A 21,218-nucleotide genomic window follows, 5' to 3' on the forward strand; every position below is an offset into this window, starting at 1 on the left:
CGCACGTGGGGATGTCATTGTCACAGGTCATCCTACAGTCCCCAGACCACATGATGCCATTCCCAAATCTGTTTAAATGAAGAATGGGGAAGGGACTGCAACGAGGAAGACACTTCCTTTTTGGCACATCCCGCACTAAGAAGTATTTGCTGATAAGCTGATAATCAGGTGGCCCGGCCACCCCCGGTATGTTAGACCTTGCTGCTTAGAGAATATTTGATCATACAGTATCTCCATTAGGAGTTTGTAATCCGCTATCATGGCATTTGAGAGCCATTTGAGTATAAGGAGATTTTTATTAATGGTTCATGAGCCTAAAAGTCAAAATTGACTCTCAGAGCAGATTTTAACAGCTTGTGCAGCATTTATATATTTATCTATCTCTTCACCCACCTCTTCTCCTCACCACCATCACCTCCCTCTGCTCTGCCCCAGCACAGAGGTGCAGCAGCAATAACAGCAGCAGGGAGACACTGGGCAGTCCCAGCAGCTGGAACTGCTGAAAGGTGTTTCCCCTTCCCCTCTGTCTTTTTCTGTCTTCTCTCCTTTTTCCTTTCCTTTCCTTTCCTTTCCTTTCCTTTCCTTTCCTTTCCTTTCCTTTCCTTTCCTTTCCTTTCCTTTCCTTTCCTTTCCTTTCCTTTCCTTTCCTTTCCTTTCCTTTCCTTTCCTTTCTTTCCTTTCCTTTCCTTTCCTTTCCTTTCCTTTCCTTTCCTTTCCTTTCCTTTCCTTTCCTTTCCTTTCTTTCTCTTTCCTTTCCTTTCTTTCCTTTCCTTCCTTCCCTTCCCTTCTTCCCTTCCCTTCCCTTCCCTTCCTTCCCTTCCTTCCTTCCTTCCCTTCCCTTCCTTCCCTTTTTTCCTTTCTTCTTGCCTTTTCCTTCTCTTTCTTCTTTCTTCTTTCTTTCTTTCTTCTCTCGCTCTCTCCTTCCTTCCTTCCTTCCTTCCCTTCCTTCCTCCTTTTCTTTCCTTCTGTTTCCAGCCCAGGCAGTCCCGACACCAAGCCCTGACGCCCCCCAGCCCCCCCCAGGGCCCTGGCCCTTCACCCCAGCACTCCCAGAGCGCCTCACACCTGCAGGCACTGGTGCTACAGGCATCACTATATCCATCTGTGCTATATGCGTTTATACATATGTGCATTCATGCAGTAGACATTTATGATGTGCATTAATATCTGCATTTATGCCATATGCATTGGTGCCACGTGCATTTATAGACAGGCACTGATATGTGCATTTATGCTATATGCATTCATAGGCATGCATTTATATATGCATTTGCATGCTATATCTGTTTATGCATATGCATTGATATAAGCATTCATGCTATATTCTGTTATAGAAATGCAACTTCTGCTCTGTGCGTGTATATGTGGGGGGGTGTATGCGGGGAGGGGGGTGCATGTGTGGAGGCTCTGAGCCCTGCGCACCCCCTCGGTCCCTGCACCCTGCAGGGCTGGGAGGGGGGAGCAGAGGTGCCCCCTCCCCAGATGACAGCCCCAGCACAGCCTGGGGGTGAGGGAGGCCCTGGCCCCCCTCCGAACATGGCGGGTTACCTTCTGGGGTTGCCTCCCCAAACCCTCAGCCTGCGTGGCCCCAGGGGGTGGGGGGACCTGTCCTCCCCTGCCCTTTGGGAAATTGGGGACAGAGGGTGGGGCCCTTCTGGGGTCCCCACTCTCCTTTCAGTCCCAAAACTGGATGAGGTCCAGGACCCAAACCAAGCCAAACCCAAGCCCAGACCTTACCCAGCCCTCCAAACCCCAAACCCATATCCATACCTGATATTCCCAATCCTCTTCTAACCTTCCAGACCCAAACCCAACCCTCCCAAACCCAACCTCCCAAACCCATACCCAACCCTCCAGCCCTATCCCCATCACCCCCCCAAACACCAGGTAAGGGCAGTGCCAGGGCTGTGAGTGGGGGATTTCGGGGTCCCTGTGCCCCCCTAGTACCAGGTGAGGAAGCTCTGCTGTGAATCCTAAATCTGGCTTTTTTCAGTCGCTCTCCCCCCATCTCCTTGGAAACCTGCAGTGCTCCCCAGCCCCGCACTCCTCCTGGAAATGCAATCAATCACCCAAAACTTGTCCCTGTTTTGGGGCTTCCTGGGCTGGCTCAGCCTGGGGTGGGAGCAGAGCCGCCTGGGTTAGGGCTGGTTACTGGTCAGAGACTGGGAGTGTGGGCTGGTGCTGGCAAGGAGCAGGCAGGAGCGGGCAGGGAGTGGGTAAGGGGCAGGCAGGGAGTGAGCAGGAATGGGTAAGGAGTGGGCAGGGAGTGGGTAAGGATGTGGGTAAGGAGTGGGTAAGGAGTGGGTAAGGGGCAGGCAGGGAGTGGGTAAGGAGTGGGTAAGGAGCAGGCAGGGAGCGGGCAGGGAGTGGTAAGGAGTGGGCAGGGATGTGGGTAAGGAGTGGGTAAGGAGTGGGTAAGGAGCAGGCAGGGAGCAGGCAGGGAGTGGGTAAGGAGTGGGTAAGGAGCAGGCAGGAGTGGGCAGGGAGAGGGTAAGGAGTGGGCAGGGAGTGGGTAAGGAGTGGGTAAGGAGCAGGCAGGGAGCGGGCAGGGAGTGGGTAAGGAGTGGGTAAGGAGCAGGCAGGGAGTGGGCAGGGAGAGGTAAGGAGTGGGCAGGGAGTGGGTAAGGAGTGGGTAAGGGGCAGGCAGGGAGTGGGCAGGGAGAGGATAAGGAGTGGGTAAGGAGCAGGCAGGGAGCAGGCAGGGAGTGGGTAAGAGTGGGTAAGGAGCAGGCAGGGAGTGGGCAGGGGAGTGGGTAAGGAGTGGGTAAGGAGCAGGCAGGGAGCAGGCAGGGAGTGGGTAAGGAGTGGGTAAGGAGTGGGTAAGGAGCAGGCAGGGAGTGGGTAAGGAGTGGGTAAGGAGTGGGTAAGGAGCAGGCAGGGAGTGGGTAAGGAGTGGGTAAGGGGCAGGCAGGGAGTGGGCAGGGGAGTGGGTAAGGATGTGGGTAAGGAGCAGGCAGGGAGCGGGCAGGGAGAGGGTAAGGAGTGGGTAAGGAGTGGGTAAGGAGCAGGCAGGGAGTGGGCAGGGAGTGGGTAAGGAGGTGGGTAAGGAGTGGGTAAGGAGCAGGCAGGGAGCGGGGCAGGGAGTGGGTAAGGAGCGGGCAGGGAGTGGGTAAGGAGTGGGTAAGGGGCAGGCAGGGAGTGGGTAAGGAGTGGGTAAGGAGTGGGTAAGGAGCAGGCAGGGAGCGGGCAGGGAGAGGGTAAGGAGCGGGCAGGGAGTGGGTAAGGAGTGGGTAAGGGGCAGGCAGGGAGCAGGCAGTCTGTGGGCAGGGGCAGGCAGGTGAATGGAGGGGGGAGCAGAGCAGGAGCAGGAGGGGATCAGACAAGGAGCAGGCAGGGATCCGGCAGGGCATCAGGCAGGGAGCAGGCAGGGTGCAGGCAGAGGAGACAGAGCCGGCATTTGAGGCAGCTCCGCTGTGGTTGGGGTCAAGACTTCCCTCCTGGTTTTCTGCTTTTTCAATTTTGGGTTGTCTTTTTTTTTCCTGTGGTGGAAATGTCACCCTGCAGAACAGGGGAGGATCCCCTTATACGTATATTTTTGGGGGGCTGGGGGGACACCTTAAATCAAATACCCTTCTAATCAGCTCTTTGCCCCTAAATCTGGCTTTCCAACACTAAACCGACGTGGTCCCCTCAGCTTTTCCCCCGATTTTATTGCATCCAGAATTGCCTCCCGCAGCCCGAGTTCAGAGAAATTAATTCAGTCGGAAGGGAGACCTAAAACGTTTAAAAATGAAAAGGAGTTAAACCGCTCTTTATATATATTCTGCGTTTGCCAGCTTACCTTGGGATTGTGCCCTTTGCCCACACGAGTGCCCATTTAAATTAAAACCAGAAACAAAAAGGTAGAGAAAATGTGGAAAGTGCAAAAAGCCAGGCAAAATTCAGAGAAATTCCTGCCATGAATTGGCTTTTTCTGATAAAAAGGAGCTGTAGCCGGAGGAGCTTATCCCCGACAGACGGGGAAACACTTGGGAAAGAAAAGTAGAAGATAAGATGGGAAAAACAAAATGGGAAAAGAGGTTTTAAAGAGGCTCTTAAAAAAAAAAAATCAAAAGCCCAGGAAACAAAGAGCTTTTCCAGGCAGGTGGGATGCTGCATCCCAGTTCAGCAAGGACTTGCTTTTTCCAATCGTATTTTGCATTAATAGGTTTTTTTTTTTTGAGGTGGGTAAACTTTGTTGGTTTGAACCAAATCAGTGGAGAAATGAAACTTTCCGCGCTGCTGCCTGGGAGCAGCCGGCGATGGGGACCCATCCGAGCCACCCCCGGCGGCTCCAGCCTCCGCGCTGCCTTGCGCTTCCCAATCCCTCCCTGCACGTACCCTCCCATTAAAAAAAAAATAAATGAGAAAATCACGGACCGACAAGCGTTAACACGAAGCGGCGTAAAAACTCGCCCTTGTTCAGAGCCGGCCGATGTGTTTATTTTAAAGGCTGATCTTTGCTCATGGTGGCGGGGGACATAAATGCCGCCGTGGGAAGGAGAGGGATTGCCAGTGGGAAGGAGAGGGATTGCCGGTGCCCAAGGAGGGGGACAGCCCGCTTGGGATGCGGGGATGCGAAGCCGAGGGATGGCCGGAGAGGCACCGCGACGGCGGGCGGTGGCAGCGGCATTTGTGCTCCCCGGTCCCCGGCGGTGGGGTGATGGTGGCCACACGCCGGTGGCCCCAGGTGACTCGCAGGCAGGAGGGTGCTGGTGACAAGCTGCGGAGGACGGCCGGTGACAGGGAGCAGGATGGTGGCGGGTGCTTTTATCAGCCTCTCTCTCTTTCCAGAGGTCCGTGGTTTTTTGCTGCGTTAAATCCAAACCGAGTTCAGGGCTCAAGCGACCCCAGCGATGCACGCGGGAAGGGGAGAGGGAGAAGGACAGAGAAAGAGCCACCAAGAACAGGGATGCTTGGGAAGGGCCTGATCCTGCATCACAGGGCACTGCGGCTTCAGCTCACGGAGTGGTAGCTTAAAAACTTGTCCCCCTCCTTCCCCAGCACCTCCGCTCGGCTGATGCTGCCTGATCGCTCCCAGGTCCCCCCTTCTCCTCCCTGGAGCAGCCTGGAAAGTTTAGTGCTCTCTTCAAACGCAACCAGGGGCTCACATCTCCCGGGAGCCCACAGAGCAAACGCATCCCTCCCCAGGACGAGATTTGGGAAAGTGGGGGGTGGGAAGGTCACGTTATCCAAGGTCTGTTTGTCATGAATGTTTTTTGCGAAAAAAACAAATTAAAAATAAAATAATCCCCCCTTCGTTTTGCTTCCTTGACCTCGGGGAGCCACCGGCAAAACCCCCTTTGTCTTGGCCCTGCAGAAGCAGCCGGACCCTCCTGGTCCCGCGCCTGGCTGCAACCGAGAAATCCCTGCGGCAGACGGCATCGCCCCTCTCCGTCACTCGCTGGATGCGATTAAAATGGAAGACAACCATCAAGTGTGCTAGAACCATTTTAATATAATTATACATATCTGCCAAATCCAGGAAAAAAAGGTTTATGCATATATATCTTTTTTTTTTTTTTTCAGTTAACATCTGCAAGCATAAACGACAATGAATTTCTCGGTTTAAATTCATCCAGGTCAGAGCAACTGCCCAAAGTCCTGTTGGATTTGACGGTTACTGCCAGCATGGCCAGCAGTAAGTGAGCTCCAGAGGAGTTTAATGTCCCCGGGTGGGGGTTTTTTCGGTCTTTTCTCTTTCATTCAGAGACAGTTTGTTGTAAAAAGTTTCAGTGCAGTTCACCTCAGGTGAAAGGCGATTGTATTTTTGTGTTTTTTCTCTTTTTTTTTTTAATATATATTTTTTTATTATTTTTTAAAAGAGGATAATAGGTAACTCAGTTGCTCTGAATTTCACTTATAATTATAACCTATTTAAATCACAGCAGAACTCCCGCTGGTGCAGAGTTCATAGTTGCATACAATACAGGAGATCACAGTTTTGAAGTCTAGCACAGATTAAAAACCACAGATGTACCATTTATATAAGACACACACTGATTGTCTCTTAAAAACTACATATTGACTCCTTATGAACATTATCTTTTTTTTTTAATCTTTAAATAAAGTAGTGCAGCTAGGACAATCAGTCACACAACCCACACAGCCCTGAACCAAGTTCTCCGGGTGCCAACTTGAGCAAGTTGGGCATGAAACAGTTGGATGAGCTCGAGAGCGAGAGAGAAAGAAAGAGGGAGGGAGAAAAAGAGGGAGAAAAAGAGAGATGCTGTCCATTCCGAATATTTTAACCGAGGGTTGGCTAACACATTGGAAACCTCTGGGTGAAGGATCTTTCCACGCACACACAAAAAAAGAAATAAAAACCTAGACTTTTTTTTTTTTAAACTTTTTTTTTTTTTAAAACTGGCCCGTAGGTGGGACGATCTCCCACCTCTTCCAAACAAAGAAACCCAACAATTGCCTAAAACTAGAAAGAACACAGATGGGTCTGTCTGTTTTCTGCTCACTAGATGATCTGTCCGTTTAAGGCCTTCCTCCTCTGTTTTTCCTCTTTATTATTCCTTTTCCAGAGCGTCTGAGCAGGAGATGAGTCTGAACGGGATCACACCAACACTGTCCCCCTCTTGTCGCTGTCGGTTTTTTTGTTCGTTTGTTTGTCCGTTGAGTTATTTTTCTCTTTAATTTAACCAAGACCTGACTAAAACTGGAGCGTTCAGCCCAGCCTGTTCGTTCTCGTCGCGATTTCTCTCGTTATCACAAAGGTTCTTCACAAAACCTGGAACTTCCATGACGATGTCTGGTCCTTATAATCCAAGCAGTCAGCATTGAAGTTTAACTTCCAGGAGGCGGTTTGGTCTTTATAATCCAAGCAATCGGTGGTGGAGTTAAAGCCCAAACTGGAGGCTCCATAGCCCTGGGTGGAGAGGGAGGCTGGAGACTGGTTGAGGTGGCTGGTGACCGCGTTGGCACCCATGGGACTCAGGGTGGCCCCCGGTCCGGGAAGCTGGTGGTGCATAGGGGTCAAGTAAGATCCACAGTCCATCCCTCCGAAATAGGAGGTCGAGCCAGCGTATCCTTGGCTGTAGCCTGATGCCTGGGTGTAGGTCATAGGATAGGATCTCTGCATGCAGGAGGAAGAGGTGGACAGGGGGTCTGAGAGCGGGGAGATGGACGCTGGGCTCCAGATGGATACGGGGGCACTGCTGCTGGAAATGGTGGGGACCGAGGTGCTGGAGGGGGGAGTGAACTGCCCGCTGGTCCCGCTCTCCGAACTCACTTCCCGGGCGGGCGAATTCTTCTTTTTAGCTGGCCGTACCTTGTTCTGGCCCCCGTTCTGCTGCTGCTGCTGCTGCTGCCGGCACTTGGCCCGGCGGTTTTTAAACCACACCTGGAGACGGAGAGACGGGGAGGGAGAGAGAAAAAGCCTGGTGTTAGGGAGGCGCAGGCAAACCCGAGGGGGGAAAGAGCCGGTGGCGGGGAGACCTCACCGGGGAGGGGGCACTAAAAGCGCTCCCCGGCGAGCGGAGGGTTGCAGGCTGCTACGAAAAAAAGCTCCGGGGCTCACCCTCCCTGAGATCATTAGCAGTAATAACAAGTGGAAACGGATAAATCAAACTGCTTCATAAGGTCACTTTTGGGGGAAAGGGGAGGGGGGGAAGCGGCCTTATTTGCTGTTTGCCAGCCGGGGACCCCCAGGAATCACCATTTAAGGTCTATTGAAGTCAAGCCCTTAATTAGAAACAATAGAGCATCAGAAAGGGAGGGAAACAGAGGCAGTGGTTGGGGGGGGCAGGTAAAGATGTCTCATTTACCCTCTAAACAGACTCTGCTCTCACCCCCAGCCAGGGCCAGCCCCCCAACCCTTTTTTAGCAGGGACCAAGGGGGCTGGCTCTGGGGAGGAGGGGTGCCGGGGGGCTTTCGTGGGGAGAAGGCTGGGGTCTGGCGTGGGGGGATCCCGGTCCCCAGCGGCCACGCTCCGCTGGGGCCACGGCACCACGCAGCCTCGGGAAGGCTCACAGGGAGGAGAGCGGGAGGGATGGCTTTGGAGCTACCCGGCCCCGGCTGCAGGGGTGTCATGGATCCGTGCTGGGGGGAGCGCAGGCTCCCAGGACCCCCTTCCTGCCCTGCCAGCAGCACCTCCAAAATGCTGTCTGGATTGGGCCCCTGCAGGCTGCTTGCAGAGCAGACACAGCCCAGCGCCGGGAGAGGGGTCCCCTCCGCCAAGGCCTCTTCTTGCTCATCAAAGTCCCTTCAAAGGGAGAGGAAACCCCCAGTCTGTACTGGTGTGAAAGGGGATCCCAGTCTAGCCCTGCTCCAGGGATGCAGGGATCCCTAGGGATGGGGGGATCCTTTATGGCTTCCGCAGGGGCCCCAAACGCCTGCAGGACAGGCTGGGAGCTGGGACCCGGGGCAAGGCACGGTGCGGAGCCTGGGGATGCTGGGGAGCCCTCCCCAGCTCACAGAGGCCACAGGGGCTGGGGAGGGGCGCGGAGGGATCAGGAGCTGGGATCTGGGAGCTGCACAACAACACCCCCCCCCTCCAGCGCACAGGGAGGAAGGGGGGGGCACACTCCAGCCCTGGGGAGGCAAATCGCCACCCCATCCGCCCCTGCACCCTCAGCCTCCTTCACCCCACAGGGACCCGATCTCCCTCCAGGACTGCCCCCATCCCCTAAAACAGCCCCCTCGCCTCCCTGCCAGCCACGGGCCAGCCCAAACCCCGCTCGCCGGGATGGAGGGGGGGGACAGGCAGGGGTCTGGGGGGCCACCCCGCTTCCTACCTGCACTCTGGACTCGGGCAGGTTGATTTTCAGCGCCACCTCCTCCCGCATGAAGATGTCGGGGTAGCGGGTCTTGGCGAAGAGGGCCTCCAGCACGTCCAGCTGCGCCCGGGTGAAGGTCGTGCGCTCCCGCCGCTGCTTTCGGGGGGTGGCTGCGAAAGGAGCCCGAGGCCCTCGGCTGTCAGTCAGCGGCCCCTCAGCCCCCTGGGTCCCCTCCGGCCCCCTTCCCAAGGGGGCACCCCCATTCCCCCCCTCGCCTAGGCGACCCGCACCCCAGCCCTCAGCCACCACCCCGGCAATCCCACCTCCCATGCCTCCCCCCCATCTCCCCTGGCTGGATCTGGAGCATCTCCCCCCCCGCCCCAAGCAGGAGGGTGTCCCCTCTTTGCAGACCCTTCCCCGGATAAAAAGTTGAGGGTGAGGAGAAAAGGAGACCCCACGCCCCCCACCCACCCCAGCCATCGCGGTCCCTGGGCATGTTGTGCCTCCAAAAGCCCGGCGGCTTCTCCTCCGTGGGGCAAAAAAGGGGGGGAGCGAAGTGGGGGGGGGGGGGGAAAGAGGGAGAAAAACGTGACTTACCGGGATAACCGACGGACGGATGCAACAAATCCATGCCCGAGGTTGTGAGACTCAGGCCATTGACTGCATAAGGTGGTTGCTTAAGATAAGACATCATGCTAAAGTTGTGGCGGGGAGGAGAGTTGGCCGAAATTCGGGCGAGGGGGAGCCGCCCGAGCGCCCTGCCTGCCCCGGGCGCTGCCTGGGGGTGCCGTCGGGCGGGGGGGCCGCCAGGTGCCTGCGGAGGCGAGACGGGGAGGGAAGGGGGGGGGTGTCAGGCCAGCTTGCTGCCCCCCCCCCAGCTTTTATCCCCGCTGCCTTCCCCCGTCAAATCCTCCAGCTCGTAAAGCCGGACCCCAGCCGGATTTGGGAGCTGGGAGAGACTGACTAGATAAACGCATCTCTCCCAAAAAAGGGCGAGGAGGGGAGGGAGGCGGGGGGGCACAGCCCAGCCAGTAATTACTGCCCGAACAAAACCCCCCCATGCCTTCAACTGCCCGCATTGTACGGCAGCCCGGGGCATTTGCATAGGATTCCCGGCCGGGCACCGGCTAATTGTCTCAAGCAAAACTTGATTGGGGCCATTGGCAGACACAAAGGACCCCTCGGCTAAATAAATAATGCAGATAACAAAGCCCAAGGGTGAGAAACAAAGAAACAATTCAAGAAACCTATCTCTCCCCTAGTCTCTTGCAAGGACTTTAATTATCCCAGGTTTGGGCAACATTCAAACCTTCCCCCCCTCCCTTTACCCCTTCCCCCCGACGTTGCTGCATTTCAGAGCTCAAATGCCCGCTCGGGAAGAGACAAACTTTTCTGCTCTACCGCCAGCAGTCCACGTCTGCAGTAATTTCCACCGGCCATTTGCACCTAATTAGTACTCCGGGTAATTAGATTTGGAGGCAAGTAACAGATTTATTAGGCTTTCAAGAAACTCTTGATGACGGAGCTGAAGCTAAACAAACACCTCGGTGGGGAGCGGCCCCGGGACGGCCCCGGCGGGCGGGCGGGCGAGCGGCTCCCCCGGGCCCGGCTCCGGCTCCGGTTCCCCCGGGTCCCCGCTCGCCGCCCCGGCGGGGCCGGGCGCTCCAAAGCGAGGGGTGAGGGGGGACCCAAACACAGCCTCCGCCAAAAAATGGCCGTCAAGGAGCCAGCCCGGGGGGCTCGAAAGGGTTAAAGACTGTTTCCCCCTGGAAAAGCGCTTTTTTTTTTTTTTTGTCTTTTTGGGCAAAATCTCGCCCTTCCCTCCCTTCCCGACGGCCGTCGGAAAAACCAATTCCAGCGTAACTTTCTTCCCCAAACACCCCAAAACTCCGCGTTTCAGCTAACGAGAGCACACGGCAGCAGAGCCGCCGCCCCGGGAGGGCTGCGCGCTGCCGGGGGGCTCCTGCGGGACCCCGGGGCCCCCCCCGCCCGCGCCGTCGGTGCTGGTTATCGGCGGTGCGGAGTTTCCCCTTCACCCCTCGGGGAAGCGCTTTGCCGCCCTCAGCTGCGCCGAGCGGCGGAGCGGGCGCGCATCTAGCGCGGGGAGCGCAGGGTCGGGCCCCGCTTTTAACACCCCCCCCCGGGGGAGGCTGAAGAGGGGCAGTTTTGCCGAGGGGGGAGCCCCGCTCCGCGCTGGCGTCGGGGCGGCTTCGGCCGCCAATTTGTTGGCCAGCGCAGGATGCGCGGGAGAGCAAACCCGCGTTTGCTGCACGCTTAAAAACGAGCAAACAAACAAACAAAAACCCCAAACGCCAAAACAAAACCCACCCCCCCCCAAGCCCCAACCTCCATTCTGTTAAACTCGGCGGCATCACGCCGAGGCGCCAGCCCAGCGCGGCCGCCCGCGGAGCGGCTCGGCCGCGGCCGCGCATCCCGGGGCCGCCCCGCAGCCCGCGGAGCAACGGCTCCGCTCCGCAATCTGTCACCTTTCCCCCTCCTTCCCCCCCCGCCCCGCTCCGCAAAGAGCCCGGCTACCAGTTGCTCTGCCCTCGCTCAATAATAATTACCCCGTCCGAGAATTAATTATAATAAATGTTTTCTTGATAAACTAACGAGATAATCCGGGCGGCACACGCTCCCTAATTACGGGCCACCGGCCCCAGCTCCGCTGATCGCCCGGGCTGATTAATGCAAGGCAGCGATCCGCGGCCGGGCGCGCAGGCTGCGGCTCTGCCCTTGGCCGCGCTGCGGGGGGACGCGGGCGGCCGGGGCTGGGGGGGGCTTCGCGGAGCAGCGCGGAGAGGCTCCCGCGGAGGCGGGGGGGAAGGTGCCGAGATAGAAAAGGGAATTTGTTTTGTTTTGCAAACGAGAGCTCGGTTCCCTGCCCGCACCGCGCTCCGCCGCATTTCTTAAATTTTTTTTAATTCTAATTTATTCCCCCCCCCCCCGGAGGGGGAGTTGGGGTTGTTTTTTACCAAATCGGGAATTTTCCCCCGTTCGAAGGCGGTGGAGACGGACCCGCCACGGCTCTGCTCTCTGCGCAGCCTCCCGCGCTTCGCCCCCCGAACCTGCGCGCAAGCTCCGCGGCCGCCGGCTCCTCTCCGGCGCGGGCAAACGAAAGGGCCGGCGGGGAGCGATGGAGCCGCGCTCGGCGGGCAGCGACCTCCGCCGCGGAGCCGTTTGACCCAGCTCAGCCTCCCCACCGCCACCCGCTCGCATTTTTTAACTGCTATTTTTAAAAAAAAACCCCACAAGCTGGAGTTGCATCTTTTCCAAAGAAATAAATAATAAAGCTCAACTTCTCGGAGGAGCCGAAATCTAAATAAATCTCTGCAGCGAAGGAGGTTTTGAGCTCGAAAGAAACTTGTGCCGGTGCACAAGGACTTTCCCGACTTTCTCTTTGTGCGCGTTATACCCGATCGGGCCTCTTTGGGAAGCGCTTTCCCACGGCTTAAAATAATAATAATAATAATAATAAAGGAGGTGGAAAAGAGCTCCAGCCCCCCTCCGACCTGGCCGCCCTTCTCGCCATCCATTTCACCCGCGCCGAGCCATGAAGCTCCGGCCCCAAAAAACGCCTTGAAGGTTTCTCTCTCTCTGCTATTTCCAGCCCGGTTCTCCGGCCGCCGCCGGTGCTCAAAGACACCTTGGCAAAATTACTTTGCTGAGTCTCAAAATCGCGAGGAGGAGGAAGAGGAGAAGGAAGGCGGGGGGGGACTCAGGCAGGAGCCGAGAGAGGGGAGGAATTTCTTCCCCGGTATTTCTAATTGTAAAAGTCCGCCTTGGGGCCGGGGAATAAGCAAAGGCCGAAGGATCAGGAAAAAAAAAAAAGAAATGAAATAAAAATCAGGTCCCCAACGAAAGCGCGGTGAAGAACCGCGCCTGCCCGCGGAGGAACGAGCCGGCTCCGCGCCCGCCCTCCGCCCGCCCACGGGAGACAGCCCGGCCGCGGCGGCGGGGGCACGGGCGGGCGAGGGAGGCGGCGGGCATCGCCTCCCCGCCTCTCCGATTTGGCCCTTCGGCCTTTTCATCCAGCAGCTCCCGGTCCCCGCCGAGGGCCGAGCGGCCACCGCCGCCCCCGGGGCCGCCTCCCTCCTCCGGCCGGCCCGGCCCGGCCTCCCCCGGGCAGCGCCGCATCTCCTCCGGGGAGCCGCTACCGACACCGGTGCCCCCCCCCCCCCCGCACACAGACTCTTTTAAAAAAAAAAAAAAATAATAACACACATTTTAATTCCGCCCCCGCCGTGTTTCTGCCCTCCGAGCGATGCCCCCGAGGAAGGATGAAGCGAGCGGGGCGGACTTACCTGCGAGCCTCGCCGGAGCCGCGGGCAGGGCTGGGGGGCGAGGGGTGAAACCTGCCGCCCCGGTCCTCGCCAAATTCGGGGGTCGGGCTGAGCTGGGAGAGAAAGCACAAAGCGGGAGGTTAGAGAGCTGGCCGCATGCACATGCCCACGACATACGGGGGGGGGGGGGGGGGGGGGAAGGAAAAAATGCTTGAAAAAGAAGAATAAATGGGGGAGAAAGGGGAGGGGACGGTGCAGGAGAGGGATGGAGGGATGCTGGGGGTCTGGGCTCGGTACATACAGAGCTGGCCGGTGCCGGAGCTGGTCAAGTGATTTTATTTTTAATAATAGTGGCAGGGTGCGTTGGAGCTGAGGTCTCTACCTCTCTCGGGGAGCTTTGCTGAGAAAGAGCCTCTCTGGCAACTTTTTGACGCAAACTCTCCAACCAATGGCAGGGAGAGAGTGATTGACACATCTAAGCCAGGGGGAAAATAATAAAAACACACAACAGGGGGAGGAAAAAAAAAAAAGAAAAAAGAAAAAAAAAAAAACACACACCCAGGCCGCTGCTGTACCGGGGGGACAATCAAACGAGAAATAAGAGCCACCGAAATGACACGAGAATATACATTAAAAGAACCTGCTCGGTTTAAAAATATACGTTACGGAGTGGAGCGTATGAAGTCATTGTATAAATTAAGGGGACGGGCAGCAGCGATGGCGTTAGCGTGTTGGCCGGGGAAGGAGAGGAAGGGGGGGGACAGCAAAAAGCTGGGGGGGGGGGTATAATAATAACAACAACAAAAGATATTAAAATATATAAGTAAATATTTGGGGAGGGGGGGACGCGGAGCCTGCCAGGAGCCCTTGGCTGAGCAGCGCGGAGCTGGGCGAGAGGAAACCCGCGGGAGCAAAGGGGAGACCCCCCCCTCTCCCCGGGACAGAGGGGAGCGGGGTGCCAGGGTGTCCCCAGCCCCGCGTCCCCCCTACCGCACCCGCGGAGCGGTCCGCCCCCCCCCCCCCCTCCCCGTTCCGCCTCCCAGGGGCCAAATATCGCCGGGGCGAGGGGAACGGAGTCACCGGGGGGGGGAGATAAATATATTTTAATTTTTTTTTTTTTTTGAAGACACATAGGGGTGATGGCGTGGAACGGGACCTCGGCAGCGGCATTGCCGCCTTGGAATCGCGGATAGGGACGTGCACGTATTTGAATAGAAATATTCAGCGGTGCAGCGAAGGGGTGGGGGCGCGGGGGGGCCCCGCCGCCCAGCAGAGCCCAGCCGGGAGCACCGGCAGCGGGACGCGCCTCTCGCACCTCCCGTCCCCGCTCAACTTCTCCCGGGTCAAAGAAAGCCGAAAAGAGCTTTGGCAAAAAGGCAGGAGGACGGGGAGGCGGCTGAGGTGGAGGGGGGGAGGGAGGGAGGCAGGCAGGGAGGGAGGGCGAGCTCGCACACTTTCCTCACTTCTGACAATGGGGGGAAAAAATGCGGCCGCTCGATCATTTTAATGGGGTGACCTATGTTAATGAAGTTATTAGCAATTAATTCGCCTCGTTCTGGCTCTCCCTGAGCCCGGGTTGCCCGCGATCCGATGGGCTTGTCCTTGGACTTTAGCTCAGTCCCCGGCGCAGCCGGTTTGCGGGAGCGGGTTTGGGATGCTGGGCTGGGTGCTCGGGTGCTCCGGCTTGGTGGGCTTGGTTGGGGTCTTTTTTTGGTCTTTCCTCCCAGAGAGGAGGAGGAAGGAGGGGGCAGAAGGGAAGGAGGGAGGGGAGAGGAAATTAAACAAATAAACAGCCAAACAAACAGCCGCAGCCCTGCCCGCCGCAGCCGCTCCCACTTCGGCCGCTTGGTTTTTTTGGGGGGACACTTCGTGGAAAGTTGGTAGCCGGGGTACCCCCGACCGGCACCCCCCCACCCGCCCTCCTGCACTCCTTGGAGTTGTGTTTTGGTGGGTTCCCCCCCCCCCCTTCCAGAGCCGTCAGACTTTTTTGGGGGGGGACTTTCGGGCGTTTTGGTTGGTTGGGGTTTTTATTGGGGGGTGGCAAGGGGTGGCTGCAGCCCCCCATCCCTTTGCAGCATCCCCCCCCCAACCCTTGCACGGAGATCCACGCCGGACAAATCCTTCCCTCTCACCTCCCCGCGTGTCGGCACGGCCACGCCAGCCCTCAGCCTCTCCTGCAGCAGAGCACCGGGAATAAATATCCCGATTGAACCCTTCCCCACCCCCCCTCCGCCTTTGCCATCGCCTCCCGCCCCCACATATTATTTAATAACCTTAATCCACCTTGGAAGAATGAGAGAGATAATTCGTTCCCGTGTATCCTGACCAGGAGGGTATTTTCGAAATCGATTAAAAATAAAAGGGTAAATAAATAAATTAAAAAAAAAAGGCAAGAAAGGGGCGTTCGGGGGCTGGAGGAAGCCGGTGGCTGAGGAGGGCTGAGCAAGGCAGCGAAATAAAATCCCGTGCCGGGAGCAAGGAGCCGGCGAGGCGGCTGGGGACGCGCAACTCCCGCAGCCCCTCCGCGCTGCCGGCCCTGCCCGGGCTGCGCGGCCGCGGGGCCACCCCGGCCTCGCCCTCTGCCCCCCCCCAGCCTGGGGAGCTGGGGAGAATTCCCCCGGCCAATAAAACAAGTGGCAGAGCTGGACAGTGGTACTTAAATAAACAAGGGTCTCTTTAAAATTCTCATCCACTTCAGATGTCTAAAGTAAGATTGTGATGATTTTGTCACGGTTTGGTAAATTTACCCCTTTAAGAGGCTTTCATAAATCCCAGAACACACCTTCAGCCAGATTTGAATATAGATTTAGGTTTTAAAACCCCGAAGCTGGGAACACCGCTTTATCAAAGAGAATTTCCCTTTAGCTTAGCGATGTGTCGGAATGGCTCTTGCAAAGATTGGATCGGAGAGGGGAAAAAGGGGGAACCTGCTTTCCTGGAGCAATCCTGCACACGCGTTGCAGCTGCCTCTGCCTTCAGCCTTCTGCAGCTCGGAGAAAAGTTGCAAAAAAAAAAAAAAAAAAAAGAATTATTGCAGCTGTAGGAAGTTGGGGCTTTTAAAAATTTTTTTAATTTTTTTTTTCAAACTTTCCAATCTCTTCTGGTCCGTTTGGAAAGCGTTTCAGAGCAGGTACGGTCCCAGAGAGCCAGACTAGCTGGGGCTGGCGGGGAGTGAGTGGAGATGGGGGATTTTCTGCCCTCTAAGAACTTTGTGCTCAAAGAACCCAAATCTGCTTCTGGGATGAAAAGAAACTGTAACTTCTGCTTCTCAGTAAGTTCTCCAACTTTCCGATGCCAATCGTGTTCCAGAGCCATTTTCTCTCTCTCCATAGCTGTGTTTCTTCTCTTCTCTTTCTCCCTCTTTACTTCTCCTCCCTCTGATTTAATTTCAGATTTAATTTCCGATTTAATTTCCGACTCTTCTTACTAACGCGACCGTTTCGCGAGTGGGTTTATCGCCGCGTGTATCACTCACTAAGGTGGATGGCGCTGAGCCGCTGCCCTTGTATATTATGACCAAAGGGGAAAAAAAAATATATATATATATCATTTATTCAGGTCGGGTGAAAGGTAAGGAAGGGAACAACCCCCCCAGATAACCGATTTATTATTTGTCAGCTCTGTATCTCTGATCGGCTCGGGAAAGCGATGCATGCTACCCACTTTTAAGCTTTTCCCTCATCGGATTTGTGTCTAGTTAAAATATTCCAGACTTTCCTTGAAGTTTATCTGCAATTCAATTGCGGGTTGGGGGGTGTGTGTGTGTGTTTCGGGTTGTTTTCTTTTAGTTCGACACCCCCCCAAAAAAAAAAAAAAAAATCTCCCTTTTGGGGGTGCAAAGCCAGAAGCGTTGGTAAAGCTGGGTCACTTCGAGAAAGGGTCGGATTCGTTTTAAAATGCCGGAATGCTATATAAAAAAAAAATCCCCCTCCTTTTCCAAGCGTCTGGGAGAGGGGTGGCAGAGCCGCCACCTCCTTTGGGAAAAAAATAATAATAATAAAAAATATATATATTAAGGCAGCATCTTTGCCTAGATGAAACCAAGTTTTATAATTGGGATGGAGGGACCCGGGGGGGCTGAGGAGGGGAGGGTGGAGGCATTTTGGGGCGATGTGCGATTTGCCCAGCTCGTTTCGGAGCCGGACAAGTCCTAAAAACGAGAGAGAGAAAGTGAGGTCAGGGCTTGCACCTGAGGGAAGGTCTTACGTGCACCGGGGGGAGATCGTGTCCCCCCCCGCAAAAAAAAAAAAAAAAAGCGCCTTAAATAGAGAAATAAATCAACAGCGTTAAATAATAATAATAAAAAAGTCTTTGGGGGAGGCTGTGCGGGGGGGATTCACGCGTGGGGGCCGTGCGGGAGGCTGGGGCAGGGGTGCGTGTCTGTGAGTCCGTCTGGGTGTCGGTGAAAAGCGCTAATACTGCCGGTTTACGTAATTTTTTCTCTCCAGGCCATGAAGTTACCTTGATGAGCAGCTTTCTGCAGCAATCAGATTATAGCTCCCAACCCAGATATTAAAATAACGCTCACAGTCCCGCGTCTCGCGTGTTGGCAAACTTGGGGGAAATGAAGGGCTCGGGGGGAGGGGGGGAGGGAGAGAAAGAGCCAGAAAAGGGGTTTTGTAAGAAAGAAGAAAAGAAAACCGCAGAGAAGCTTTAAACTAGTCTTTCGTTTGTAACCTTTTACAACCTTTATTTCCCGTATATGAAAAGCTCCTTTTATTGAGACCCAGAAAGAACTTCCCCCCCCCCCCGCCCCCCACCTTTGGATTTTTAATTAGAGCCCATCAATTGCAGCCATATATATAGGAATCGATATAAAGTAATCCGTGGAGATGGGCTAAGGTTTTAATCGAAAATCTTCTTTGCCATTCTTTGCAGATCTTCTTTAGCCGCTGGCTGGTGGAGAAACAAATGTTCATTAAAAAAATACCCCCCGAAACCCCCAAAGCAGCCCCCCCCCCCCCCCCCCCCAAGCCACAATGCAGAAAGCTTGCAAAAAAATCAGAAACCAACTGTTGTTACCAGGCGGATAAGAAATTACTCTTATCCTTAACTTCATTCTCCCTTGCGGGCGGTTCTTTTTCGGCTTGGAAACTTTAAAAGTAGCTCCGAAGACGACAGCTGATTTTTTTCCTTCTTAATTCGGGTGTGGGCAATGGTGTTTGCCGGGTAGGGGGTGGGGTGGGTGTCTGGCTTGGGCGTCCGCCGGTGTCCGTCTGTCCGGTAACAAAGATCCCACAAGTACAAGACCCAGACACCCTCCTCTTGCAGCTTCCCAGGCTCACAAATATAGCACTTTTTTTTTTTTTTTTTACGTAGTGTTTGGGGGTTTTTTTTTCCCCATCTCTTTTCTTTCTTTTTTTTTTTTTAAGTGTTTTACATTATGTAAAATTTAACTCTTTGCTTTCACGCGATGGAATATTTCTTTTCCAATGTAAAAAAAAAAAAAAAAGAAAGAAGGAAAAATCCCCACTCCCCCAAAGCTCCCCCAACCTTCCTCCTTTCTAAAGAACCAGGGCTGCTTTTCTCCAGAGGAAGGAGGGGAGTGGAAGCTAAATATGAAACAATGCAGGCAGCTTCGGGTTTATTTTGGTAAATTAATTGTGAGACTATTCTGGCTCCTGTGTGTTTCTGCATGATTAAACTGTGCTATTTGTTCCCCAAAGCTGCACATTAGCAGAAAGTGCAAGTCTATTTTAAAGCATCATCCTCAGGTTTAATGTAAGCAAACTAGGCTGAGTGAAAAGTTTACCCGAGTAATTGCAGCTAAGAGTCGTCCGTAGTTGTTTTAATCATTATTTTCTATCTGATAAGTGCGTTTTAAAGAATGGACCCTGCATTTTTTTAATCTGAAGGAAGCGAATCTGACCGTATTTGTACCCCAACCTCGCGTCTTAGCTGTATGAAATTTCAATTTATTTAAAAGCCTGGTATTTAATACACTACTCGGGCCACATTTAGTTTAGACAAACCCCCTCTTGTACTTTCTCCGTAATCACGCCTAATGAAAACGTGGGATTTTCCCATTATTTAAAAAAAAAAAAAAAGTGAAAATATAATGCATCTTCATTAGGAAAATTGACTGCTGCGCTCAAGACAGTTCTTAATTGAAAAGGCAACCTATTTTAATGGTGTGGTTGAGGAGAAGATTACATACTTTATCCAAACACAAAGACAATTAATAATGAGGAGCAGGCTGCTGCCATTAACTCTAATGCAGTTACATCAATGTCAATGGAAGTGCTCGTACCTGAGAGGCGATGGGGGCTGCGCCCCGCGGCCCCTCCGCCCTGCCCGGCCGCGGCTCGTCCCCTGCTCCGGCCGCAGCAGCACCCGCCGGCTCCAGCGAGCAAACCCCGCAGCACCGTCCCCGTGCCCCCCCCCCCCCGTTTCGTAGTAGTACTATGACTATTATTTTTCTATTCTTCTTTTTTCACGGCGGCACAACCCCAAGGAGTTGCGCAGGTCGGGCTCGCCCCCGCCGCCCGCTTTAAAGGGACTTTTTAAGAGCTGCCTAATTCAGGATATTTAAGAGCATGACAATGCGGAGCGGTGGTAGCGGTTAAGCTGCAGTTTGCAAACGAATCCGTGCCCCACAGCCAAGGGAAAAGTCCTTCCCCCCCCTCCCCTTTCCAAGCGCCAGCGCTCGCCTTCGCTCAAGGCATTTCTTTGGGCTTAAAAAAAAAATAAAATAATTAAACTTTCATTTGCTCGCGTTGCTGATAAGGTGTATTTATGCCGAGGGTTGAGGGTTTGCTCTGTATTATTATTTTTTTTCCTTTCGTTCCCGAGGAGGGGCCGCTGGGTAAAGCCCCCTTCACCCGCAGCCGGGCGGTGTTTCCGCGGCTGCGGAGCGGTGCCGGGCGGTGCGCGTTCTTCACCGAGTTAAACAAAGTCCTGCTCAACCCCCCTCCCTGGGAAGCGAAGCTGGTTTGATAATTACCAATAAAATAATGAAAGCAGAGCAGCGCAAATTCGCCCTCCAAAAAAAAAAAACCCCAAACCCCGATAATCACACACCCCCCCCCGCAAACCGCTTTCCCCCACCCGTTCGGGCAACTTTCCCGCAGATCTCTGCCCTGCCCCGGGGCGGGGGGGGGGGGGCACCCCCGAGCCTGGAAAAGCAGAGCCGGTAACCCGGGGGGGTCCCGGCTGGGTTTATTTTTGGGGGGAGCGGGGGAAGGTTTCCCAGCGGGGGTCCCGCATCGCCGCCCGGCCGGGGCGGGGGGTCCGGCTCAGCCGCTTCCTGGGGGTGAAAACGGGGGGTTTGGGGGGTGTTTTGTGCCCGCGGTCCCGCCCGGGGCTGGCACCGGGAGACAATGCGGCCGCTCGCTGCCCGGCGGGGCGGGCTCCCGCGCCCCCTCCCCGGCGGCTGGCAGCACCCCGGCGGCCCCCGGGCCCGCCCGGGCCTAATCCCGGTTCTTCCCCCTCCGGCGGCTTTTAATCTCCGCTCGCGGGGAGGAGAAGGAAGGAGCGGGGCGGGGGGGGCGGCCCCGCACCGGTGCCCAGCGGCGCGGTCTGCCCGCCCCAGGCTCGGCCCCCCCGGCGGCCGCCCCGCCCCGCCCCGCAGCTGCCGCCCCCCGGGGAGGGGAGGGGGGTCGGGCGGCCTCGCAGCGGGCCCGGCGGGTCCCCGGGAGGGCGGGTGGATGGATGGAGAGTGCCCGGCCTCCCTCACGGACGGACAGACGGACAGGGCTGTGCCCAGCATCCCCTCACGGACCCACATGGCAGTGTGGGGTGCCCTCCCAGACAGACAGACGTGAGGGTGTCCAGCCTCCCCTCCCAGACAGACAGACATGAGGGTGTCCTGCCTCCCCTCCCAGACAGACAGACATGACAGTAGGATGGGCAGAGCAGTGCCCATCCATCTCTCCCAGACAGACAGACATGAGGGTGTCCAGCCTCCCCTCCCAGACAGATAGACACAGTGGTTGGATGGGCAGAGCAGTGCCCATCCATCTCTCCCAGACAGACAGACAGACAGACACGGTGGTTGGATGGGCAGAGCAGTGCCCATCCATCTCTCTCAGACAGACAGACATGAGGGTGTCCAGCCTCCCCTCCCAGACGGACAGACATGACAGTAGGATGGGCAGAGCAGTGCCCATCCATAACTCTCAGACAGACAGACAGACACGGTGGTTGGATGGGCAGAGCAGTGCCCATCCGTCTCTCCCAGACAGACAGACGGACAGACAGCTGTGGCCCACCAGCCCACGCAGAAGAGAC

General features: G+C 55.7%; 1 protein-coding gene across 2 annotated transcripts; it reads right to left on the reverse strand.

Moving 5' to 3' along the window:
* Positions 1–6,709: 6,709 nt before the first annotated feature.
* Positions 6,710–9,400, reverse strand: OTX2 (orthodenticle homeobox 2). 2 transcript variants are annotated; one of them, XM_059819756.1, is made up of 3 exons: positions 9,304–9,400; positions 8,725–8,876; positions 6,710–7,330 (listed from the first exon to the last, which is right to left on the reverse strand). In XM_059819756.1, the coding sequence occupies exons 1-3, from the start codon at positions 9,398–9,400 to the stop codon at positions 6,710–6,712; spliced, it is 870 nt and encodes a 289-aa protein (XP_059675739.1). The 2 variants fall into 2 exon arrangements, with proteins under 2 accessions (XP_059675739.1, XP_059675738.1); XM_059819755.1 differs by having other exon boundaries at positions 8,725–8,897.
* Between the last annotated feature and the right edge of the window lie 11,818 nt (positions 9,401–21,218).

This window comes from Gavia stellata, chromosome 7 (genome assembly GCF_030936135.1).
Source record: "Gavia stellata isolate bGavSte3 chromosome 7, bGavSte3.hap2, whole genome shotgun sequence".
Taxonomy (NCBI): domain Eukaryota; kingdom Metazoa; phylum Chordata; class Aves; order Gaviiformes; family Gaviidae; genus Gavia; species Gavia stellata.